The 26856-nt window shown below is 36.1% G+C and overlaps 1 protein-coding gene across 1 annotated transcript; it reads right to left on the reverse strand.

The window, feature by feature from the left end:
• Positions 1 to 2423: 2423 nt before the first annotated feature.
• On the reverse strand, positions 2424 to 24406 carry LOC131860029 (replication protein A 70 kDa DNA-binding subunit C-like). Its single transcript, XM_059214375.1, has 4 exons — positions 24350 to 24406; positions 23808 to 24085; positions 22474 to 23702; positions 2424 to 3061 (listed from the first exon to the last, which is right to left on the reverse strand). Exons 1-4 carry the CDS (start codon positions 24404 to 24406, stop codon positions 2424 to 2426), a joined length of 2202 nt encoding a protein of 733 aa, XP_059070358.1.
• Between the last annotated feature and the right edge of the window lie 2450 nt (positions 24407 to 26856).

Raw genomic sequence — 26856 nt, forward strand, 5'->3', positions numbered from 1 at the left:
ATTAATTCATTAACCTTTTCTACCTATGACACATGTCATTCATCTCTTAATTCCTACACTACCTACCCTCTTATTATTTTATTATTTCCTTTACCTACCCTCTAATCATCGCCGACCATTTATCTTTTACACCTCTTAGTCTTATCCCTCCATTTCTTATAGTGTCTTCTATATAAGGAGATGCTTCCTTCATTATCAACCCTAACTACTTGATCAATTGACTACTTGACTACATTGCACTTTCGAACATATGCAAGCCTACTTGCAACCACATTTCCGTTCTTTGTTGAGCTCTTGTGCACATATAAAATTTGAGAGCAAATATATCAAGCAAGATCAATGGAGATAGGAAGAATGGAGATCCAAACCCTATTGAACATGTGATGGTATAATCTTTGTGATTTCATTTGATTTGCATTGTCTTAGGTAATCTTCATATGTTATGGTGGATCTTTGTTGTTGTTAGGCTAGGGTTTTGTGGTTGAATTCATTTACTCTTTCAATATTGTTGTATCCATTTTCACCATATACAAAAAGAACAACAACATATTTTGGCAAATCAGGTTGTTTTGAACCTGGATCGTAGACAATTTGTTTAATCTGGCCCAAAGCATCATTTACCAGGCCAACTTCTATCCATAAATTTGCAATAAGCATAATTTCTTGCTCTATAGAAAGAAAAATTTCAAATGCCAATTGTTGTTCTTGGTGTGGCTGCTTATCTCTTTGATGTGCGATGATTGCTATTGCACGTGCAATGGGTGAGTGCAATTGTGTTAACATTTTAATGTTGTGTGCACTTGAAGCTGCATTTGTTGCAAACAAATGCTTCTGTTGGCTGAAGTGATTATTCTCATCAGGTGTCAAAGCATGGGTTGACCGCGACTACAGGGATTCCCAATCAATTTGCAATGGTGTTGAGTTGCGGATGTTAAGCAATATTTCACGGAATCTTATGTGTGAAGAACTCGTGCCTTGTTGACGAAATGGAATATCCAAGGTGACAACAGTGTTGAATGTGTGCCATAGAGCTAGTGCCATTGAGTGCGATGCATATAATGGCCTATCCATAATGGGTGGAAGCTGTGCAAGATCACCAACCAAATGACTGAGACACCTGCAAATGATTCATGTTGTTTGCTGGGGAAAGCCTCTCGCAATCTTTTATCAATTTTGATGAGTAATTGAGGGCCAACAAAGCTCATTTCATCTATTAAAATGTAATGTAAGTGTTTGCATTGTTCTTGGAACATTAATAGGGAATGGCTTGTTAATGGTTTATATTATTGAATGGGTATATAGAGGGCAGCATGGATTGTGGTTGCTTGGATATTATATGCAGACACACCTGTTGGTGCTAGTACAAGCAAAGGGCATTGTGTAAGGTCTGTATTAGAGTTTAACTGTTTGCATATGCAGTCAATTAGAAATGATTTTCCAGTACCTGCAGTGCCTTGAATAATTAATCGTAATGGTGAAGAATGCAGGTTGTGTTCAGCATGAGCCTTAATAATATCAAGTGCAATCATTTGGTTTCGTGCAAGTTCATAATTTGCAGGTGCATTTAAATGTGGGTTGGCAAGATAGTGCGATACATGGCTTTTCTCTGTCAAAATAAAGTTAAATGCTTTTGAATGGATTGGTTCATCAGGTATAGAAGCAGTCCAATCAAACTGTAGATCAAAATCACGTTTGCCAAGGAGTTGAAGAGCAGCAACGTTGAAGTTCTTCGACACCCCCATTTGTGACAAAAACTCCCATTCGTACAGGCCTTCTTGAGTTGTTTGATGAATATCTTCTACTTGTAGGGCTTCGTCATTTTCTGTGGTAATGTGTTCTTCAAAACCATTTACATGCCAGTGAATGTAATGTGTACTTTGAAGATGTTTCCAATTTATGATAATTTCTTCAGGTGTGCTCCCTATATGTAGAGGAATAATTTGAAATGGTTTGTAAAGAAGCAATTCTGTCCAACAGAAACTTTCAAAACTGTTGTCCTCTTCTAAAGGTAATGATTTGTGTTGTGGGTAGACATTTGCAATTGCAGGTAGCTTTCTTTTCATCCATTTACATGATTTACGGTGCTCAGAGTATGTATATAGCTGGGTTGAACGAAGCAGAGTGAGGTTTGCTAATTCTGGTGGTTGGTTCATGTAGTTTGAGGTGTACGATATTGTTGTTTGAGTTTGGTCATCACAATTGGCTATGCGTTGGAAGATTCTTTTACCAACATTTAGTGTCACAAATTGGCGTGTACAAGATATCAATGGGAATTTAAGCAGCATGTGACAAGTTTCTTGTGCGCTAATGTCCCTATTAGCAACTATTCCCATTAGTAGCCTTTGGTATGCCAAGAGGATTGTATCATCTGAAGTTGTTGAGTCAACTATATGTTTCAAGATATCAATATAGCTTTCTGACTTTTATTCAATTTTTGATGCATACTTTGAAATATATTGTAGAATTGCTTTTTTGGAACAGACAGGCTGGCAATCAACATTTGCTCTCCATATGGCGAACATTGTAGGATTACGTACATTTAGGTGGGTATCAATTCTTGCTGGTTTATAGGATGGGTTATTGCTTTGGTCTAATACTAGTGAGGAGTCAGGTTGTTCAAGCCAAGGAGCTTTGTATCGGCATTGAAGGATTGAGTTTTTTTTCCTCAAGCAAGTAGACTTTGAACATTTCGTATGCCATTGAACAAAATTGAGCAATTCAGTGTAATCACTACAAGGATCTATCTTGGATATGATCTCTGTATCTGCAAGGCATGGATCTGAAATTGCAGGCATATATTGCCTATTCAAGTGAGCTTCTGCAGAACGTGGATTCCATGTTGTGATGTACTGATCAAAGAAGTGTTTAACTGACTGGATATTTGCAGGATCTGACCAGTCAAGGTTATCAACCTTTGGTGCATGTGGTAACCAAAGGAAGCCATGTATATGTGCTGATCCTCGGTGTTGCCATTCATATCTGTCCCAGTGGTCAATAGCTTTCAGTTCTTTGACAATCACTTCATCTCGAAAGATTTGAAATCTTAAGTGTAAGTACAAAGCTGTAATGTGAGGATTATTCATTAAATTTTTGGTAAATTGTCTTCTGTTGTTAGGTGTTGTAGCTGACTTTGACTTTGGAAATAACTTATGCAAGTCTGGCCATTTTGTGTTAGTTGAGCTTAAGGTGAAGAATAGTGTAGGTGCACCTAACTGTTGTATCATTGATGTAAGGTCACATCGGGACTTGCTCCAAAATGCCTAGGTACCACGCAATGAGGTTGCATACCGCATGATGTGATTTGGTAATTCACTTGACGATGTGTTCTGCAAGTATTCCTTTAAACCATTAAAATTTTGTGGAAGACTATCTTGTAGATTAGTCTTAATGAAGACATAAGTTGATTGCTGGGATTGGTGTCTCATCATGAGATTGTAGATATAATATCTAAAGCAGACATCTTGCTCAAATCTTTGATCATAGTATTTGATCAAGTGGACAGCATATTCATGTAAATGTACTTGCTTTTCTCTTTGTTGTAGCGGTAAAGCGATTCCAGTAGGGAAAAGTGTTGGGAATTCCATGGAAAGGAGGCCCTCAGTATTGTATTCATTAATAGGGGTTGCACTCATTTTTGGCCAAGGAATAACGTTGTTGATGCTATTATCTAAATGGAGGATGTTTTTGATTGCATCAAGTTTAGGTATTGATGATGGTAGCTGTGGGATAAATGAGGAAGTATTTTCCCTGGTTTGTTCTTCGTTATCAATATTCGGTAGAATAGAGGTATCTTCAACAACATCTTCTTGCACAGAATGGACTGCATGCAGGAGCTCTGTAATGTCAGTGGTCTACTCTGGCAATAGAAGTATTGCATCTGGATCAATGATTACATCCTTGTAGTATTGATCATGTTTCATTTTGTAAGTCAATGCATTCATGACGTGAAGTCTATTCATGTAACAGTCATAACTTAAACCTTGCAAATTAGTTCTACGGACAATTAGAATTTCTAATTGGTTAATGTGCTGAGGTAATGTTATTGCAATATGAGAAATATCTTGTGGAAAGTTTATTGTATGGCTAGATTATTTGTATTGGCCTCCCCTTGCATGTGTTACTTGTAAAACAGGGGCAATTCTTGATATGAGGATTTCTTCTACTTGAGAGAGACACTTTAAAATAGAAGGTTGCTCACCTGGGTCCATATTGTTTGATAACGAGAAGTGGTGGAGGCCTTTTTCAGCATAACATCTCATGCACACAACTACATCATTGACTTTTTTAATAGTCATGGCCACATACATTTCTTTACAAATAGAACATGGTTGTGTCATCTCCAACATATCAATCTTTTTGCAGAAATTAGAGAAAGTCTTTTGAAATGAAGCACCCTTCATAGTGAGTTCAGGAGCAGTAGAAAATGTGTGATTGAGATCAATTTGCTTAACATCACTCTTTTCTATTTCTAATAACTTTCCTGAGTTATTGGAAGATTTATGAAGTGCATGGTGCTTTAGTTGGCATTTCTTGGAGCTATCGTCTTTGTTCTTTGCATAATAAGTTCTATTTGTCTGGCTTCTCTTCAATTTGATAGCATCGATTTCTTGAGGGCAAGGTTGGATAGATATCTAATATTTGAAAGAGAGCAGATGTATGTCAGAAATTTTATAATTGAAGGTAGTTTACTTTGAAGCATGTATGAAGAATGTATGAGAATTGGAAATTCCTTCATGTATGGTTATGTGATTTTGGAGGATTTGTTGTATATGTAAATTGCTTTTGTTGTGTTTATTTGTAACTCTAACGATTTGTTGTGTTGTGTTGTGTTGTTGCGGTCGTTGACTGAACTTATATGTCTAGGTTTTCATATATTTATAAATGACTTTAGTTGAAAACTATGGGTTGTGGGAAGTCATAAATTGACTTTGTAGTGCTGTACTACGTACACAAGTTGCTGTTAGCAACTTGGCTTTTCAAAATGTAGTATTATCATAGAGGTATACATCATATATAGTATTTTTTGATATATACACATGTATGTATACATTTACACATGTATATACACATATCAATTAAATATTTGAAGTGTTGCATAGAAACATATGCATATATATAACTACACATGTATATATCAGAAGAATTGACACTATGAATAATAATAGTATATATGTGTGTGTGTGTGTGTGTGTGTGTGTGTGTGTGTGTGTGTGTGTGTGTGTGTGTGTGTGTGTGTATAATTGTTTGTTGTTCTTAGTTGTTTAGTGTTTTGAAAAGCATGATTGTAATATAGGTATGCATAACTATAGTAAATTTTGATGCATATAGATGTATGTACACATATACACATGTACATATACATATAATAAAAAAAATGAAAGTTTTATATATGAACATATACACATATATAACTACATGTGTATTTCAAAAACACTATAACTATGAATACTTGTATATAGTTCTGTATTGTATTGTTATATACAAAGATATAAGACTAGGAAAAGAAAAATATACGTGCATATATGTGTTAGGGTTCCCACAGATATTGAGAGGGGGGGGGGGGTGAATCAGTATCTGACCGGTAATGAAATTTTCTTAAAACTGAATATGTAGAATATAAAGTAACAGTATACCGGTATGCAAGAATTAATGAAAATAACAAAATCAAAAGCATCCACATGAAAAGAACACATAACACAAGATGTTTAACGAGGAAACCCGATGTGGGAAAAACCTCGGTGGGATTTGTGACCCACAATATTCACTTACTGGCCAATAAGAGAATATTACTTACAATAGGGGCCTGCACATGCAGGAAGGCCAACTGCCTAGAGCTCACTGCTCAGTAAGAAGTCACACTGACTTACAATGAGGATTTACACAAATCTAATATTCTGTACTGCTTTACAATAGCATCTTCAATGCTAGATTTAGTACCGGTTCTTGCTCTGTTCTTTACATATACCCTTGACCTACAATTTGCACATTAGGTCTGCCTTATAATTTATTTATTGCATTCTATCCATATCCTACAAATGACTACAATGATCTCTTTTATATACAAGAGTCATTTTACAATTTGCCAAGTCGGCTTACAATAATAAACAAAATATTACATATCAAAAATCCTGTCGGCCTTTGTGTTGATATACATATTTCCTTCTGTGCCGGTGTACATCTTTTGTGCTGGTGCCGGTGTAAATTGATCTTCTGATGCCAGTGCACTATCTTGCATGTGTTATACTTTGCCGGTATAATATCTTGCCAGTGCCATAGGATTGCAAGGTTGCCTGTATAATGCTTTGCCGGTATAATGTCTTGCTGGTGCCATAGGATTGCAAGGTTGCCATCAATGACAAAACCTTCAATCACACACAATGTCTCATTAGAGTGTCCATATGCCAACAATCTCCCCCTTTGGCATTGATGGCAACACTCATGAGAAATTCAAAAAGGTATCCAAAAATGTGTATACCAAAAATGTTACCAAAAATGTGAGGCTCCCCTTGAGCATGTGATCCCGGTGTTTTGAATTTTCTCATCTACTACTCCCCCTTTGGCATCAATGACAAAGGTTAGTAGATTTTGTAATTGTATCAATTCATAACCTCAACCTTGTAGTTGGGTAGTTATTATCTGAAGAATGTCTCCCAAAATTAAGTTTATACCATCCATAAACTTCTTGCTCTCCTTTATTGCTATCTCAGTTCTGTATACTGTACTGGTGAGATGCTACAAATGCTCTACTAGTGTCTTGCTACCCTGTGTTAGTGCCTCTGAGATTTCCTTACGCAAAGATGCTAAATAGTCCAATCTTGGACTTAGTTTAGATCTCAAAAATTTTGCCTTGTTTATTGTTTTCTCTTTCTCTCTCTCTAATTTGAGCAATTCTTCCTCAAAATTTGTTATCTTTTCCTCAAAAACTGATAATGTATTGGGTGAGTTAACAAAATTATCAGCAAGTTTATTGATCTCTTCCTGTACCTTGCTCATCTTTTTGTCTATATCCGTGGTCAAAAAGTTTATCTTACAGGTGTCTTTGTACAGAGTTTTGTATTCTTTCAACAAATTGCATAGTTCCGGTAGAAGTGTGTCAAATTCCCTGTTACAATTCTTTATTCCTTCCTCAAAGAATTTCTGTTTCTCTTTTTCTACACTTTCCTTTACAGTTTCTACCTTTGTTTGCTCAAAATTTCCAGAAATATATTTACAAAGTGTATCCAACTGACCTAAAGAATCTTTGTTGGCTATATTACAATTGGGAGCTATTAATTTCAAAACTGGAATTGAATCATCTATCGCTTTATAGGCTTGTGAGCTATAATTAGTTATTTTCTTAATAGATTCGAGCAATACCTCTGTTACATTTGATGGTGACCCAATAAATTGAGTGCCGGTGGAAGGGACCATGCTGGTATTGACCTCTGGTAGGTCTGTTTGTGTCTCCATCTCTTTAAGCACAGTTTTTCCTGCATCATTTCTTACCGGTGGTGTCTGTTCTGGAGCCTTTAGCTCTGTTTGTTGCTCTGTTTGTGTTCCAGAATCCATCTTTTTCTCTGAATCTGCTGTCGGTTGCTCTTTGTTTCCTGTTGCCGATTGCTCTTTGTTATCAAATTTATCTGTGGTATCCTTATCTACCACTATGTTGATTTTTTGAGTATCAACATTCACAGTATATAGGACTTCAGGATTAGGATTATTATCCTCTGTGTCCATGCTCTCAGCTGTCGGTTGATCTTCTGCAGTTGTTTTTACCGGTGGAGTATTTAAAGGAGGTGGGGGTAAGTTGTCTCTAATCTTGATACTTGGCGGTCCACCAACTTTACCTTTCCCTTTGTCCTTTTGATATACCAGAATGGGCTTGGGATTCATATATTCTTCTTGTTTTTCTTTTTCAACCAAGAATCTATCCCAACCATCTTCTGTTTCAGTTGAAACTTCAGTAGCTCTACCTGCCATTAATGATATTTGCCGGTGTGCAGTGGAAAAAACTGTCCGGTTGGCCTGAGCTATCAAATCATCAATTTCCTTAGGTGAGTTGACCGGGTATACTGCAAGTAATTTTTCTATTTTAATTTTCTTATCTAACTCAATTATTCCTTGCCTTCTGGCCTCAGGTCTTTTATATAATTCATCAGGAATTTCATTTAGGACTTGCATCAAAAACTTTTTATACATGTCCATGTGTAGTATAACACTTTCCTCAACTTGTCCTTTCTCATCATCTGATAGGGTGTCATAGATTTTCCCTATGTTTTTCAATTTACCTTCCTCTGTGATCTCATTCAACAATATGTCAAAAGGGGCCAAGTCAATGTTTGTCTTCTTCTTCTTTTTGGGGGTCAACTTTTTCTTAGGTGTGGCTTTCTTGACTAGAGACCTTATAGCTTGTTGCTTCTGTCTTGTCCTAGGTGAAGGAGTGGATACCGGTGAGGGGTCTCTTTTCCTAACAACTCTTTTGAAAGTTGCTGGCATATCTCCTTCTGAGGAGGTATCTACTGGTGATAGATGAGTTTCAGGCTGTTGGGCTGCCAACTCTTCTTCTGTTATGCCGGTTTTCTTTAATACATCATCTTTTAAGGCTTTTGCTTGCCTGGTTCCTTTCCTCATAGATGCCTCAACTTTCTTTACTCTATTTTTAGATTGAATTTGACTTTTGATGTGCTCAACACTACCAAATACTTCTTCCTTTGGTTCATTGGGGGCTTCCAGAAGTGCTTTGGCATAAGTTTCCACTATGTGGTCATCTGTTTCATACCCCATCTCTGTAACCCAGATTATTCTTGGGATGACTGCTTCCATCCAGATCTCATCCTTTTTGATTACAAAGCATATATCATCCTTGTATTTGTTGACAATTTCTTGTGATAGTTTGATCCTCTTATTCATTTTAACCTTTAGTGCTTGAAAATACTCATGGATATTCTTTTCTTTGTTTTCACCCATGTTGTTGAATAAGTCAGACAATTGTTTTCCTACCGGTATGTCAAATCCAAAATCCTTGTTGCCTATATCGGGAGCCTGTTTGGTTATATGTAGTATTAAGCATACAAGTAAATTTCCAAATCTAAAGGTTCCTTTCTTATCCTTCTTGATTTTTGCCAAATTGTCAATTAACTCATCTTTTAACCATTCATAGATATCAATTTTCACATTGTCCTTAACCATGTCATAAGCACTCTTTATGCATAAAATGGAAATAGAGTTGAGCCTATTTGCATGAGTTGCTTTATAACCTAGAATCATGCTAACAAATCTAACATTTGTATCAGTCACATCATTAACCCTCAATGATCTCTTGTCGGATGTTGCACCAGTTAAGTTTGTTACTAGGTCATTGGAGACCTTCTTGGTTTTGTCGGGTCTGGTACCAGTGGAAGGTAACCCTGTTACTGCTTTCACAGCTACCTTGGTAGTTTTATGCACTGAGTCAAGCCAAAAGAATGAGCCATGTACCTTGCTAAGATCTATCCTAACCACTTCCTTGGGAAATTCAGGAATGCAGAGGATTTCAATGAATCCTAGGGTTTCAACAATTTTATGTTCAGGTTTCACATTTCTGGCATTGTCACATATAACAGATTTATACATGTTTTTGATTTCTTCATCACCTAATTCCTCTATGTTGCAATGAATATACATTCTAGGGTCTTCTGCATAAACAACACCCTTTGGAATTTGGGAAAATGCACTTGTGTTGTCATCTTTCTTAGCTACCTCGGGAACTAGCTAAAACACGGGCCTAGGTCATTTTATAACCTCGACTACTGTAGGGTTTGCTATGAATTCAGGTGCAGAGGAGGATGCCATGATGATAAATACCTTTTTCTACCTTTGGATGGAGTGATTGCTGAAGTGCTTTGCCTCTTTGCTCGGAATGCCTTAGCTCGGAAATCTTCGCGCTCTCTGAAAGTTTGAATTCACGGTGAAGTGAAATGGAGCCAAAAACCTTATTTTATAAAGTCTTTTCTGCTACCTACCACATTAATTGTTTGCCGTTAATGTATTAACTCAACTTTATTTGCCGGTAATGAAGGATTTTCAACTTCTTTTCTCTAACCGAGGGAATAATAGCACATGTGTCATTAAATTGCCAAACCCTCAAGATAATTTTCTTCAGTTTGATGAAGAACATCCTGTCGGTGGAGCATTTCTCTATCCTGCCGGTGGAGCATCATATTGTCCTGCCAGTGAAGCATTTGTTGATTCTACCGATGGAGGAGTAACCCCAATATTTAGATCACCTTTTCTAATCCATTGCTTTGAAAATTCTTGCTTAACCTCTTCAACCTTTTGTTTACCTTTCAAGCTAGTACTTTTATTATCTACCGGTGTACCTTTACTTCTACAGAATTTAGCAATATGACCAATCTTGTTACATGCATAACAAGTTACATTATTTTTCTGAATAGCTTTCCCATAACCTATGTCGGTTTGTGTTCAGCATTTATTTGATAAATGACCAAATCTTCCACAAACATAACATCTTACATTAATTCTACAATTTTCAGAGTTATGACCAATTTTGTTGCATTTGGTGCATTGACTGGTGGGAGGATTGATGTTCTGATAATTCCTAGATCTACATTCATTTGCCCTATGACCATATTTATTATAGTTAAAGCATTTTCCATTGAATTTGTAAGTGTTAGAGGGTCTTACCGGTTTGCTTTGATCCTGGGTATTTGCAGTACCAGAGCTTTCTCCAACTTCAAATCCAACTCCAGAAGTGTCACCTTTGAGTTTTTGATTCTTCAATAAGGTACCAAGTTTTTCTGAGCTTTTCTTGAATTTTTCTTTGTATTGATTTGCAGTTTCCTATTCCCTTTCCAAGATCTCTTTTTGTCTCATTAGTTCATTTGAGTCATTTTGAGTATGCATCAGATCTGTCTTCAACATATCATTTTCATAGCTAAGTCTTGTGTTCTCATTTGCTGCATCACTTAGTCTTTTGGTCAATTCTTCTTCATTCTTCTTTTTGTCCTCAATCTCTTTGTAGAATCTCATAGTCATATCCTGCATTTCATTTTTTGTTGTCATGATCTCTTGTTTCAATTTGCTTATCATATCATTTAGTGATTCCTTTTCATCATTTTCATTTTGCAATTTTTCACAAAGTTCTCTTCTCTTATTTCTTGTAACAGTAAGATTTTCTTGAAGTGCCTGAATAATGTCCTGAGCTGCTTTTAAATCATCTTCTAATTTGATATTGTACGTTAGGAAATTAGGAATAATCACAAACAAGTCAAAATACTAGTCATTAGCCCAATCACGAAAGCAAATTGCAATGAATCTATCCTAAACACATTCAATAGAGACATGAAATCAAAACATTCAAAAATATTATGCAAACCAGATGTGGATACGAATTCTTCCTTCATGTGGCTCCATTGTTCTTCTTTCCTCTTCAAATAGTTTGGTTGTGGATCTCACCTACAAGTGCACATACATGATTGAAAGCAAGTAGGTAAGAAAATTGCTCAAAAGTACTCGAAGCGTGATTGACTAGAAATTCGATAATCTCATTAGCGGCTAGGGATTTGATTGAAGAAATTCATCCAATTTATAGAGAAATTGGAGAAATGAACAAATTAGCATGATAGTGATTTGAATGGAAATTCAAATCAAGAATAGCAAAATTATGACAAGTGTATGACAAGTTGCTATGCAAGGATTTATGACAATTTATGACAATTTATGACAAATTGCTATGCAAGAATGACAAGATTTTGAAATAGAAATAGACATTTAGGAGAAATTAGAAATTAAGTTGGAAATAATGACTTGGAAATTAGGAAATTGATGAAAAATAGGTAAATTAATTAATAATTTCTCATTCATTAATTAATTTACAAAAATAGGAGGAAATTAATTAGCCAATTAAATAAACATTTAATTGTGACAAGAAGACTTAGGATAAATAAATAAATTATTTAACCTAGAGGGAAAATGCCAAACAAGATTAAATGAACAAATCATAAAACCTTGGAAGATGAATTAGAAATGCAAGGATGACAATTAGGTCTTGACAAAGGATAGTTGATATCGATTCGATCATGATTTTGAATTGATAAATGACCAATGCGATAAATGATTCGATTGATTGACAAACTAATCGAGATTGATAAAGAGACCAAATTGATAGGCGCCAATTGACATGATTGAGAAGGATGACGATCGATGACAAATCAATCGCAAAATGACAAAAACTTGACAAGAGGGCGAGGATTGATGACCAAATCGATTGCAAAACGACAAGATTGAAAATGACAACGATCAATGACAAATCGATCACAAAATGATAATATTGAAATGACAACTATTGATGACAAAATAGATGACAAGATTGATAAGAGGACAAAACCCTAATTAGGATTGACGATGTCCAAAATGATGACAAATGAGCACGCACATTGATGCGACAGGATAAGATTGACCAAAATCATGACTGAAGATTGTTGTCAACAAGACCAAATTCGAAAGTGAGACGAATGAAGAATGCAGAAGAATAACTCGATGTTCGCAAATGATAAAAACCAAGTGCGTGACATAGGAGAAATGTTAATGCGACGCAAAAACCTAAAATGAGGCAATGCGCAAATGTTAAAATATGACTCCGCAAGCGTTGACCATTTTTAGGTGTCTACATTTTGCCCCTCTTTGAGACAATGTGATTTTAAGCGTTGTTTCAAAGAACAATAATGAAAATGCCCCAAACAATAATAATAATGACATATGCATGCCCCCTTGAGGAATTGGCCGAAAACATCCAAAAAAGAGGTCAATTGATCAATAAGAATGATAGAAAATGATAGGTTTGAACGGACTGCCATGACTGACGGAAGAAATGTTAGTGAGAAGAAATTAGACAGAGGACAATTAGAGATGAAGAAAAAATGGCTTTCACTAATGCACTTTGTAGGTGAGAACCTTTATTTTAATGTAGCAAAATGGATGCGTAGCATCATGGCATTGAAGGCCAGAGCTGAAATGCAACCCTTCTTGCAAAAGACAGACACATCACAGACAAACAACAATCGCAACAAAAAGGAAAAGGACCATGAACCATCCCGGTCACTCTAAATCACTCAGTGACATCATCGAGCAACATAGGAACATGATTGAAGCCAAAGATAAATCAGCAAAAAGATAAGATGCACAAATGCCAACAAATCAAACAAACACCTTGATCTTTGTTGTCAAAAGTTGAAAGTGCTAATAGGACGATCATGCTGTCTGGTTTTAGGACATGCGGTACCCCATCTAAGACAGGACATAGTCTGGTTTCGAGTATACCACACTCTGTATAAGACCCATGATAGTAGAGACAAGGACAAATGATATTGATGGTAACGTTCGATTGATATGACAATTTTGATCAGGTTGAATGTTTGGTTTGAATGAAAAAAAGTTCATCTGTTAACGCATGATTTCATTAAAGCACAACGTTGAATGGATTGTCGTTGGATGTATGCACAGTGATCTGTCTATGCATAGAGGGATTATTGAATTGCAAAATGCTTGTTTTTGTTTTGCTTTTTACAATTTTTTTTTGTTCATTTTCAGGATTATTTCAGGACATTATTCAATTTGTTATGATTTTTTCAGGACATTTTTCAATTTTTTTTTTAAATTATTTTTTTCAGGACATTATTTGATTTTTTTTGGAATTTTTTTCAAGACATTATTCGAATTTTTATGATTTTTGCCCCCAGTGTCTAGCAAGGCAAGGAATATGACAGGTGAATAAATAGGCTTTGCTGAAATGATGGTGGATAGAGGGAAGACAAAGGCCTTTTATTATGGAGACAATGCAGATGCAATTTTCAAGGGCTATGGCATGATGGGACAAGAGACTGGATATGACAATGTAAAACAGGAACATGGCATGAGGGACATGTCAAGAGGTTTTTGAAACCATGTTTAAATTTTGCGTCCATATGTCAGATCAAGATCAAGGAATGAAAAAGAGTGTATGGATAGTGATGAGATACAGATAGGATAAGCAAGACCAAGAATGGATAAGGGACATGGACTGAAGGTCGGGATAGGATACGGGATAGTGGCAGAAAGTTGCAATAAGCAAATGGATAAATGACCAAAAGCTATGATAGACTGAAAGCTGTGAACAAGATGCATGATGCTCATGAAGATCCTCAGCATTGTCAAGATCAAAGGTGGAAAGGGAAACTGGACATGAGGGATGATAGGATATGAAGGGAGTATGACATGATATGATAGGATAATGAAGGGCAATACAATATGAAGGAGGAAACCTGCCCCCAAGTGTGGTGTGCAAGAAGTTTATAGATTATGCATGATGCCTGTTTGCCAGGTTTTCATCACAGTACCTGCCCAAGGCGCCTGTTTGACAAGTTTTCACCAGTGGACGAATTATTTTTGCTTTATTTTTTTTCTTTTGTCTTTGTTTTTCTTTTTATTCAATTTTTTTTGTATTTTGACTTTTTCAATAGAAGATGGACACATGATAGGGGATGGAAGAAGGACTCAAGCGACTTTTTTGGATAGTAACCTTGAAAAAAATGGACCATGACCTTTAAAAGTATGCTCAAAGACGTTGGTAGGATAAGGACATGGAAAATGAGATGAAACTAAGGCAAGGATTTATGCAAAGGATTGGATCAAAGGGACCGAAGGATAGAAAATATGCATTGGATAATGGATAGGGTATTGGAAGAACTGTGCTTGAGTGGATGGAAATGAAGGCAAGATCAACATTGGCACACACCTTGAGGGGTGATGGATTGATGGAGGACAAATGTATTTTGGATATTGAGATTTTGATGAAGGAATTGCTAGGGATTTTGGGACATAAGGGCCCAAAATGGATGAAGAAGGTGGTGGAGAAATAGACTTGGAAGGTTTGGATGGAGGAAAAACAATTTTAGATGCCAATCTGGGTTGTTATTTTTGTGCTTCAAGGAGCTTCTTGGGGATCCACATGGTTTTTGATTTTTCATGCTTTTGTGGTTCCTTGGAGTGCATTGCCAACACAAGGGATTTAGGAACCCATATAGATTTTAAATTTGCTTTATTTTGCTTAGTGGGCCTTTGTGGCCTTTTGGATATTTCTTTTTCTTTATATATCATATTGTTCTTTGTTTTGACATGTTGATTATATTGGACATGTTGATCCTTGAATACATGTGGATTGCTAGACTTATGACTTTTATACTTGGCATCCAAATTGCTTGGAGGGGGAAAGGAATGTCGGTGTGGATGGGAATGATATGGAGGCATGTGGGATGGATGGAAGGTTCTCCAAGATGTGTGCCTTTGCTGATGTTGCATAGGAAATGGAGGGATATAGGGACCTAGAATGGATGGAAGCGATGATGGGGAAGGTGGACATTTGGATTTTGACTTTGAAGGGATACCAACTCCTTGAGTGTGAGCTCTGTAGCCATGACCATTAGTATACTCTTTGATATAGAGGGGTTCTTGCTCATGAAGGTCTACTCCTTTGCCTTTATGAATATCTTGACTAATAGGATACTCTTTTCTTTGGCAAGAAGATGCGAGTCTGTTATTAGGTGGATATGATATGAGAGAAATAATGAGATCTTGAAGTGGATCGGATTGCACCAAAGTGGAAGAACCCATTATGCATGTCGAGGGTTCATGAACATCTTGCACTGACTCGTTAGAATCATGAGGGGGATTAGGATTATGTAGTGGACATGGCTCAATGATAGGCTCTTCAAGAGATGGAATGGGAGAAATAATGGGATCATCAAAAGAAATGAGACCTTGGAGTGTATATGGAGCATTAGGACAAGGAGATGGAGGAACAAGTGGATCTTGTGGAGGATCTGAAGGAATAATTTGATCTTGACAAGGAGGAAGATCATTGGAATCCTCTTTAAAGTTGCTTTGCTCTTGACTTTGAATGGGATCATCAGAAAGGATGGAAAGGATATCTGGAATGTCAATGAGATTTGAAAGGACATTTTTTTCATGAAATCGAAGGGGATCATTTGGGATTGGATGGACAGGGATATCTTGATCTTGCTCAAGGAATGGAGTGTCAATAGGACTTTGGATAGGATGGAAAAGAATAGGGGAATCGTCATGAGTGTCTGGGAACATGGGGTCCTGGTCAATAACTGGATGGGATGATAAGGTTTTAGGATCTTGATCTTGATCTATTTCAAGACATGTTTCTTCGTGCTCTAAATTATCCTCTTGACATGGGGTTGGACTTTGGATATGCATGGGGGATTTTGGCAAGGGATTAATGCTTTGGCATGAAGGAAATGCACTTTGACCATTTATGATGGATTCTGGCAAGGAATAAATGCTTGAACATGAGGAAGAGGGACTTTGAAGGGGGTCCTCTAAAACAGGTAATGGAAATAAAGTGCATGATGGCCTTGGGTCTTGTATTTCTGAAACATGACAAGGATGTGCATCATGAATTGGATTATCTTGGCAATCAATTATGGATATCTCTTGAATAATTGCATCCTTGGGTGTATTATTTGATAAGGACAATATAGAAGATTCTTGGGAAACTTCTAAAGGTGTAGGGATAGATGCCACTGGAGAGTCAATTTGCTTGTGGGGGGATGAGGCATTGCTAGACATAAGTGTATTATTTTTATCTTCTTCAAAGAACTCACTTGGTAGTTTCCTTAAGATCATTGCAATAAAGCCACCTTTCTTTCGAGGTTTTGACATAGTTGTATCTGGAATTTGAACTTGTTTGGCAAGAATTTGGTCTTGGTTTGATGTCATGTTTTGATTTCGAACTAGATGTTGATCAAATTGGTTTGACATGTTCAAAATTTGGCTTGGTGTGTGTTGCAACCTTTGTTTTTGAATGTTTGGTGGTGGTTGTTGATATTGATATTTCACCATTGGTTGAACCATTTGTTGACATTGTATAGTTGGTTGGACATATTGTTGAAATTGGACCATTGGTTGTATTGGTTGAAAATCTGATTGATAGTAAACACCTTCTTGTTCTTGTTGTGGAGGCACATAATGTTGAAATTGATGTTGTCTCTTTTCTTGAAATTGTTTCATCATCTCTATTTGTGAGAGGAGAGCTGGTATGTCTGATCGTTCAATAAGAGATCTTACATCAATTGGCTCAATCTTTGGATCTCGACCTGGAAATTTTTGAAACATTTTGGACGTTTGTGATCTATTCTTCTGAATGTTTTTCACTCTTTGTTCCAATATCTCATTTTCTTGAGCTAGCTTCTCCTCTAACTTTTGTATTTGGAGACTTGTTTCATCATCAATGTTGCTTTGATGTTGGGTTGGATAGAATTGTGATTGCATTGTCAGTTGATACGTCAAACTTTGTTGCATCATTGGTGCTTGAAACCTTGTTTCAATAGACATGTCACTATGCAATGCAATATTTTTTTTGGAATTTTTGAAGGATAATGTATGATATGCAACTAAATGCAAACTAAATAGATGAAAATGCAATCTATGGCAAGAATGCAATCTATGTTTTTGGTTGTTTTTGAAGATTTTGACAAACTTTTGAATGCAAATCTAAAAGAGACCCTTAGGAAATTGAAATGATGTCTAGACCTCAAAGGACAAAAGGACCAAGTGACAAAAGGACAAAAGGACAAGATGACAATGTCTCCCCTATATGCTTGGATACTAAGCTAGGTTTGACGAAATGACAATAATGACAAAAAGAGAAAAGGTTTGATAAGGTCTAGACTTCTTAACAATGACTTAGGGTTTATCAAAGATTTGGATTACTCAAGTATGACAAAACCTAGTTTTGACACTATATGCAAAGGGACAATGGCTATGCAAGTGACCTTACTATGATGTGATAATGACCTAAGCTTAATGAAGAGACCTAAGGTATGCAAATATGAATAAATGACAATGGTATGACTTTAATGCAAGAGGACATATGCAAATGGATGACTCTTATTGATATGCAAAGGAGTATGACTTAGGTGAAACCTAACCTTGCAACCTAGGATGAACCTAAATGTAAGTGACATGAATGTTAAGACAAGATTTTGAACAATGTTTGATAATCATGTTTGAAGGTGTGTTTTTGAACTTTGTTGAACTTTTGTTGGATGAATGTCTCTTGTGTTTAATCTTATGTTGGATCAATTTGCCTTGTTCTTGAAACGAGATACAATTCAACTTTTGACAAGCAAAGAATACAAGATATTTCAACTTAGACTCGAGACAATCATGCTCATTCACACATTTCTTATGGTAGGCAAGGACATTAGGTACTTGAGAGGTGGACTCATTATGGGATTCAAGGAGAATACATAGATGCTTGACCCCACGGGCTCCCCTCCACGACACTCACTTCTCAAGGCAGCCAAGCATCAGTCCCCATGGAAATCTCCCCATGGCGAACTTAGTATCTCTTCCAAGTATCCGAACTTGTCCTTCTCAAGCAACTAGAAAGGTTTTTTGGCCTCTAAAACAAGGTGTTTAGTAAGGATTTCTGTAAAGTGTTACTCCTTGATGTCACGCAAGTGTGATTGAGACATTAAGCCCACCAAGATACCAAAAAAATGTAGTCGCACAAGTATGATTTAGACCCATGAGGCCCTACTTAGATGTTGATATGGGAAAGAGTTCAAGGGTCATCACTTCCCAAGTAACTGCAATTCCCACGTAACCCTTCCTTCAAAGCTTTCGCTCATCAGGTATTTGTTTATAGTGAGTTAGAATGCCAAGGTATTCTAGCCGTACTCACTTTGGGTCATTCCCTTCTCACGATTATCACTTGCTTGCAAAAGAAAGCAAATGGTCGGGAAGGCAGGCCCTCTAAAGGTGACACATAATCAAAGACATGAGTGTGGTATCGAAGATCTGGATTTCTGATCACCCTAAGAAGGATGAGAGCATACTCTCCTACTCCAATGTCACACTCAACAATCAAAGCAAAAACATGTTCATTCGAACCTATTTAGAAATCACTAGGTGCCTAAAACATTAAAGAAAAACACCAAGTTTAGTTGTTTCTCCAAGGCAACCTGCAAAACCCAAGTTAGAAGTTTGAGGAGTTTATTCTTTGACTATCGATTCTACATAAAACATGTTAGTAGTTTGATTTGTTGTCTTTGCCATGCGTACGCCAAGATGCTGCACAGATAATTAGTACCAAAAACCAAAACACAGAAAACATAATGCAAAAACAAGACAATTTTCAAGTAAAACACTGCATTTTTACCTCTGTTCTGGACTTGACACAGGCGCAGAAGTCATGACACAGGCGCAGAACCCATGACACAGGCACAGAATGTCATTAACACAAGCGCAGAATGCTCAACACAGGCGCAAGTTGCTTCACACAGGCGCAGAAGTCTCTAGAAAACCCTGCACGACCCTGTTTTTGGGTTTTTTGGCCTGCAAATCAACTCAAAAACACTCAAAAACATAGTTAAGGGGTTAGATGGTTAGTGTTCACGTCGGGTTCACCAATTAATGTACGTTAGGAAATTAGGAATCATCACAAACAAGTCAAAATACTAGTCATTAGCCCAATCATGAAAGCGAATTGCAATGAATCTATCCTAAACACATTCAACAGAGACATGAAATCAAAACATTCAGAAAGATTATGCAAACCAGATGTGGATATGAATGCTTCCTTCATGCGGCTCCATTGTTCTTCTTTCCTCTTCAAATAGTTTGGTTGTGGATCTCACCTACAAGTGCACATACATGATTGAAAGCAAGTAGGTAAGGAAATTGCTCAAAAGTACTCGAAGCGTGATTGACTAGAAATTCGATTATCTCATTAGCGGCTAGGGATTTGATTGAAGAAATTCATCCAATTTATAGAGAAATTGGAGAAATGAACAAATTAGCATGATAGTGATTCGAATGGAAATTCAAATCAAGAATAGCAAAATTATGACAAGTGTATGACAAGTTGCTATGCAAGGATTTATGACAATTTATGACAATTTATGACAAATTGCTATGCAAGAATGACAAGATTTTGAAATAGAAATAGACATTTAGGAGAAATTAGAAAATTAAGTTGGAAATAATGACTTGGAAATTAGGAAATTGATGAAAAATAGGTAAATTAATTAATAATTTCTCATTCATTAATTAATTTACAAAAATAGGAGGAAATTAATTAGCCAATTAAATAAACATTTAATTGTGACAAGAAGACTTAGGATAAATAAATAAATTATTTAACCTAGAGGGAAAATGCCAAACAAGATTAAATGAACAAATCATAAAACCTTGGAAGATGAATTAGAAATGCAAGGATGACAATTAGGTCTTGACAAAGGATAGTTGATATCGATTCGATCATGATTTCGAATTGATAAATGACCAATGCGATAAATGATTCGATTGATTGACAAACTAATCGAGATTGATAAAGAGACCAAATTGATAGGCGCCAATTGACATGATTGAGAAGGACGACGATCGATGACAAATCGATCGCAAAATGACAAAAACTTGACAAGAGGGCGAGGATCGATGACCAAATCGATTGCAAAATGACAAGATTGAAAATGACAACGATCGATGACAAATTGATCGCAAAATGATAATATTGAAACGACAACGATTGATGACAAAATAGATGACAAGATTGATAAGAGGACAAAACCCTAATTAGGATTGACGATGTCCAAAATGATGACAAATGAGCACACACATTGATGCGACAGGATAAGATTGACCAAAATCATGACTGAAGATTGTTGTCGACAAGACCAAATTCGAAAGTGAGACGAATGAAGAATGCAGAAGAATAACTCGATGTTCGCAAATGATAAAAACCAAGTGCGTGACATAGGAGAAATGCTAATGCGACACAAAAACCTAAAATGAGGCAATGTGCAAATGTTAAAATATGACTCCGCAAGCGTTGACCATTTTTAGGTGTCTATAGATATTTTTTAACTTCTCTGCATCATAGTCAGTAAGAGCTCCTTCAAGTTGCTTCATCAGATTTTCCATCTTTACCGGTGTCAAGATCTTCCTCAAGCTGTTAGGCTTCTGAAAATAGAGGACCAGGCTCTGATACCAATTGTTAGGGTTCCCACAGATACTAAGAGGGGGGGGTGAATCAGTATCTGACCGGTAATGAAATTTTCTTAAAACTGAATATGTAGAATATAAAGTAACAGTATACCGGTATGCAAGAATTAATGCAAATAACATAATCAAAAGCATCCACATGAAAAGAACACCATAACACAAGATGTTTAACGAGGAAACCCGGTGTGGGAAAAACCTCGGTGGGATTTGTGACCCACAATATTCACTTACTGGCCAATAAGAGAATATTACTTACAATAGGGGCCTGCACATGCAGGAAGGCCAACTGCCTAGAGCTCACTGCTCAGTAAGAAGTCACACTAACTTACAATGAGGATTTACACAAATCCAATATTCTGTACTGCTTTACAATAGCATCTTCAATGCCAGATTCAGTACCGGTTCTTGCTCTATTCTTTACATATACCCTTGACCTACAATTCACACATTAGGTCTGCCTTATAATTTATTTATTGCATTCTATCCATATCCTACAAATGACTACAATGATTTCTTTTATATACAAGAGTCATTTTACAATTTGCCAAGTCGGCTTACAATAATAAACAAAATATTACATATCAAAAATCCTGTCGGCCTTTGTGCCGGTATACATATTTCCTTCTGTGTCGGTGTACATCTTCTGTGTCGGTGCCGGTGTAAATTGATCTTCTGATGTCGGTGCACTATCTTGCCCATGTTATACTTTGTTGGTATAATATCTTGTCGGTGCCATAGGATTGCAAGGTTGCCTGTATAATGCTTTGCCTGTATAATGTCTTGCCGGTGCCATAGGATTGCAAGGTTGCCATCAATGACAAAACGTTCAATCACACACAATGTCTCATTGGAGTGTCCATATGCCAACAATATGTATATTTTTTGTGCAAATAACATAGTCTTAATACATTTAAAAGCAATGAGTATGACTGAAAGTAACTTATGTGAAGAGGAAAAACTTTCAAAGAGATAATTGGCAGATGTAAGAAATGTCCATACAGATATTTATAGAAGCATACTTGTTTCTGTTAAATATAATTGTTTGTATATGTAAAAATAGTAAATATGAAAAATAGCTAATAGTATAATTGTATCGTAAACTGGAAAGTTTAATAATTAGAGAAGATGCGTTATAATCCTAAGTGTCTGTACTTAGGTGGCTAATTTCTACAAGCAGTGTATGGCACTCAACTTTGAAGTCAACAGGAGCAACTTTATTGACCGTCACTTTCATCTTGGATTCTGAATTGTAAGTCTCAGTAGAAACCAACACTGTGAATGAATAGTAATGTGAGAGTACTGTCTTGATCATTGAGGAAGGTGTCTCTTTTGTTGTTGCATCATTTTGTAGTGCATAGAGCTATCTTGTAGTTTTGTGTAGCAAGTGATTGCCACCCTCATCAAAAGTAGTGGCCCATAGAGTACCTGTGGCATCTTGCAACTTTAGAGGCAAGAGGTAACTATAATTATAGTCTTGCATACTCATTTGACATCTAGAGCAGAACCAAGAATCATCAGCTTGCTGTGTACATTTTTTCTTGCAAGGCCTTCCATTGACTATCAGTGGGCAAGCTGTGTAATAGAAATTTTGGTCATTGACATTGACATAGCGTAGAATAGCTAGCAATGTTGTCTGAATTGTTTCTGGTTTGATGCTCATCTGCTCATGGATCAAAGAGATTGTCATTCTAGTATATTTGTCTTCTATGTGGATAGTTTTTGCAACAAAGGGTACAGTAAGCAAAGGGTTCCTTCCTCTTGATGTTAGAAGCTCTGCTTCTGGGAAACTTGGATTGATATGTAATGTTGTTGCAGCTGTTATGTTCACAAGCTTACCATTGAAATAGCCAACACAAGCATTACGGAAAGCAAGGATTACCACACTATCATTGGTCAACATATTTTTCAATTCCAAGCCCTTTTGTTCTACTAATGGGCCCCATAAGTTGATGTCAATTGTTGAACCAGATAGATCATTAATTTTCACAACATGTTTTTGTGTTTGACTGCCATCTTTCCTGTGAATAGGAATGATATCTCCAACATATAGAACAAGACCAATAATGTCAACCAGTGTATTGTTTGTTAGTTGAAACAATTCACCAATAGGTGTGAAAGGAGCAGTTTGTTGATGTGCTTGTTCTTCATTGGTGTAGCGTTTTACTATGGATGTATTAGGCAAGGTGATTTTTAAATGACTGTTTAGTTTGTTGTACCTTGCATTTGCCTCCTTAACAGATCCTTTTGAAATAATATAATGTGAACCTATGTCCACACGGTTATAGTGTAACTTAGCTATCTCATCAAAACATGTAATTCTAATTTCAGAACCATCACAATCAACAATGTCAAAGCTAAAGACATGGCCATTTTTGGTGGCTGTGCTATTTGCCTTAATATGCCGTTTATGAGTAACTTTCCCTTTGATTGTCCATTTATTTTGGTATGGATTCAAAGTTTTTATAGGACTTATATTTTCAAAAGTTGTTGTTTGTGGGGATGGCAATTCAGTTGCAAACTGAAGCAACCGTTTAGATGTTGATGGTCTGTCCTCAGACATAATTTCTGGTTGTTGTTCTTTGAATAGATATTTTGGTTTTCCAAAGAATGGGCAAACACTTTGTTTCACTTCCAGACTAAGTATTACAATAGTCCTATGAAAACAAAAGAGTTCTTCTTAAATTACTATTAATTGTACATAAATGAAATTAAAAAAAGTTGAAACATATTGTATTTAATAATCATAGTTGATTTCCTACCTTGTGTTCCATATGTATCGACATGTATAGCTTGATAACTGGATGAGTGTGCCTATTTTTAGAATATGTGAATCTATCAGAGTAGCATATTTAGAAGGCAAGATTGCCAACTGCATGTATTTGCCATCAGATAATACTAATTTATGTCTGTCAGTATCATCTGTGGTGTTCTGCATTTTCTGAAATGACAAAACTTGTAGCAATGCTGAAGGAAGGTCATCCCCAGCATTGATAGATTGGATTGCAAAAGGGGTAGGGACATACTCTTGGTTTTTTCCCTACAAAAAATAATATGAGTATAGAGGATTTAATTTTAATGGGAAGCAGCTCATATATTTGCTTACTTGTCAAGGTAAAGCTTGTGTTAGTAAACTATGTAATCAAGGTATGGTATGTATACAGTATGCATCTAGTTTCGTACTATGCTATAAAAAAAGGATGCATGTGGTAATGAAAAGGATGGTATGCAAAAGAGCAATGAACTGTCGAAAAAAAGAGCATAAAAGCTTTCTATTTTGAAAAGCTTTGATAATTTAGCTTACCAAATTATCAATAGTGGAATGGTCTATGGATTCAGAGGTAGCTGCTGAAGATGCCATTGTGCATATATACCTTTTGAGAATTAAAAGTAAATTATAAGCATGATGAATTCTAGTTCTTATATCAAAATACAGTCACAAGATGATCTAAGCCTATCGAAGGTATATATGCACAAGCAGAGTAAAATTAACTGAGCATAGAGTAATGTTGCTACGATTTTCTTTTTCTTTCAAATGCTAGTGAATTGATCATAATGTGATTGAAAATGCATTGAAAGTGATAATTGCTCATATGCTGAAAAGCTCAAAAAACATTAAATATGACATAATGATTTATATATTTGAGAGCATATTAGCAAAATATGAGTTTATCCAATCAAAGATCTTTCAAAATACGATATGGTTCTGTCTGTTTCGAATGCTAACCAAAATATGAATGTAACTTTTCAAAGATTGAATAATTACAACAACATAGGATCAACCCAAGCAACCCATCCGAGGTCATTATCACTCCATTTAAATTCTTTGTCTTGCAATGTGAAAATAACCGTTAGATCAAGTAATTGTTCAGTACTTGGTATTGGCAAAGGTGCTACTTCAATACTATGTATGGTTGTTACAACACTACAAGATGTAGACAGGTTGACTGTTGTTTGCTTTGGTGATTTATGTTCATAGTGGGCAATGATCTTTCTGAGTTTAGTCTTTAACTTGTTACTTTCTTGCAACATGCTATCAATTACATTGTTGATGTCCTCTGTTGCTTTCAAATGTGTATCCATTCTTGAAATTTGATTGTGTTAGTGTGGCTGTTTTCTATTTGAATGACAAATTCGAAAAGCATTACTGAAAAAAGTGAACATACAAGAATAAAAGAGCAAATCTTTAAGTAGATCTCTTTTTTTTTGTGAATGATGATGAATTTACTATTAACAAACTCTAAAAACTTGTAATAATTACCACAATACATTAAGATTTGTAAATTGTCTAATGACTCAAACTACAAAGCTTTCACTCTGTGAAAGAATGGTTTAGTTGCATTTATTTTAGAGTATGTGTGCATATATATCCATGTGTATATATACAGGTAGATATGTGTATATTAGTGTACATAGTTCTATAGATATACATCTGACATATATACGTATATATCTATATTTATCTTTAAGACTAAAAGCCTTCATGTGCACAAAGTCAGTTATTGGATTTGCGTTAAGCTGGGCAAAGATGCTGTCTTCAATGATTTCATCTGAAGGCTGTGCATGAATGTTGATGTTCTTTATGGTTGCTTGCAACCTTAAAATCTAACTTGTTTTGTTGTTGTCAACAATATTTTGGTTTGCAGTTTTTGGTGTGGTAATTTCCACATAAGGTTATTACCTTTTGTTCTCTGTGTGATTGTTTTATGCTCTGTTTCTCAAGGATTGTTGTCTTTAATGATGTCTTTAATGATTTTGTCCTCGAGGCTGTGTATGAATGTTGACATTATTTATGGCTGCCTGCAACCTTAAAATGGAATTTGTTTTATTGTTGTTGCCAATATTTCGCTCTACAATTTTCGCTTTTGAAATGTTCGCATAGATTGTTGGGTTTGTTCTTGTTCTGATTATTTTGCAATTTTCCAGGTTGTTCTGTGAGTTCGAACCTATGAGATTGTTGCGTTTTGTCCGAATGTTTGGCTCTGCAATTTTTCGCTCTGGAAATGTTTCGAATAGTGGTCTGCAGATGTTCAGCTAGATAGATGGGTAATGTTCTCGTTTTGACTATTTTGTGAGTATTTTAGTGGGCTTGCTTTTGAGGTTAACACCATTAATGGTTTGAAGTTGGTAGGTAAGCTTCTATTTTTTGGAAATGTGCATTTCGGTCTGCGAATATTTGGTCTGCAATTTTCACTCTACAAGTGTTGCAATAGATTGGTGGGTTTTGTTCTCGATTTGACTATTTTGGTGGTTACGTTTGCTTCATGTTCTGAGTATTTTGGTGGGTTTCCTTGTGAGGTTCACACCGTTAATGGTTTAAAGTTGCAGGTTTTGTTGATTTCTTGGTTCCGTGTGCTTGCAGGGTTGCTCCTTTGTTTGTGTTGCTTGACTGTTTGTGGGCGTTGCTCCTTTGAGTTTGCAAGCAATTTTGCAAGTTGTTGTGTTAGTTTTAAGTGGTGAAAGATTTGAATTAGCAAGGTAGTTTTTGGTATTATTTTTCCCTTCTATGTGCTTGCAAAATTGTCGGTTTATTTATGTTCTTTTTTAGGGTTGGTTTGTGACTTTCACAGCGTATTGTGCCTGTTTTATTGTAATGTTCTTTAATTGTTTGTGGACATGCGTACTTGCAGTTTGCAAGGCATTTTTCAGGTTGTTTTGTGAGTTGCACGGTCTGCATGCTATGAATTTGCTATTTAAGATCCATCGGTTGCAACCATCAAATGTAATATGTTTTATTGTTCTAAGCTTTATTTCAGTCTGTTAACTTTTCACATGGGTTTGTATAAAGAGGTTCAGTTAAGGTTTCTTTTG

This window comes from Cryptomeria japonica, chromosome 11 (assembly GCF_030272615.1).
Source record: "Cryptomeria japonica chromosome 11, Sugi_1.0, whole genome shotgun sequence".
Lineage (NCBI taxonomy): Eukaryota > Viridiplantae > Streptophyta > Pinopsida > Cupressales > Cupressaceae > Cryptomeria > Cryptomeria japonica.

Excerpts from the sequence above, each read along its gene's own strand:
- LOC131860029 (XM_059214375.1), bottom strand. The coding sequence starts at position 24,406 with ATGGCATCTTCAGCAGCTACCTCTGAATCCATAGACCATTCCACTATT. Across the intron at positions 24,086-24,349 it reads ATTCCACTATTGATAATTTG|GGAAAAAACCAAGAGTATGT; the intron begins GTAAGCTAAATT and ends TATTTTTTGTAG. Across the intron at positions 23,703-23,807 it reads CGATACATATGGAACACAAG|GACTATTGTAATACTTAGTC; the intron begins GTAGGAAATCAA and ends TTGTTTTCATAG.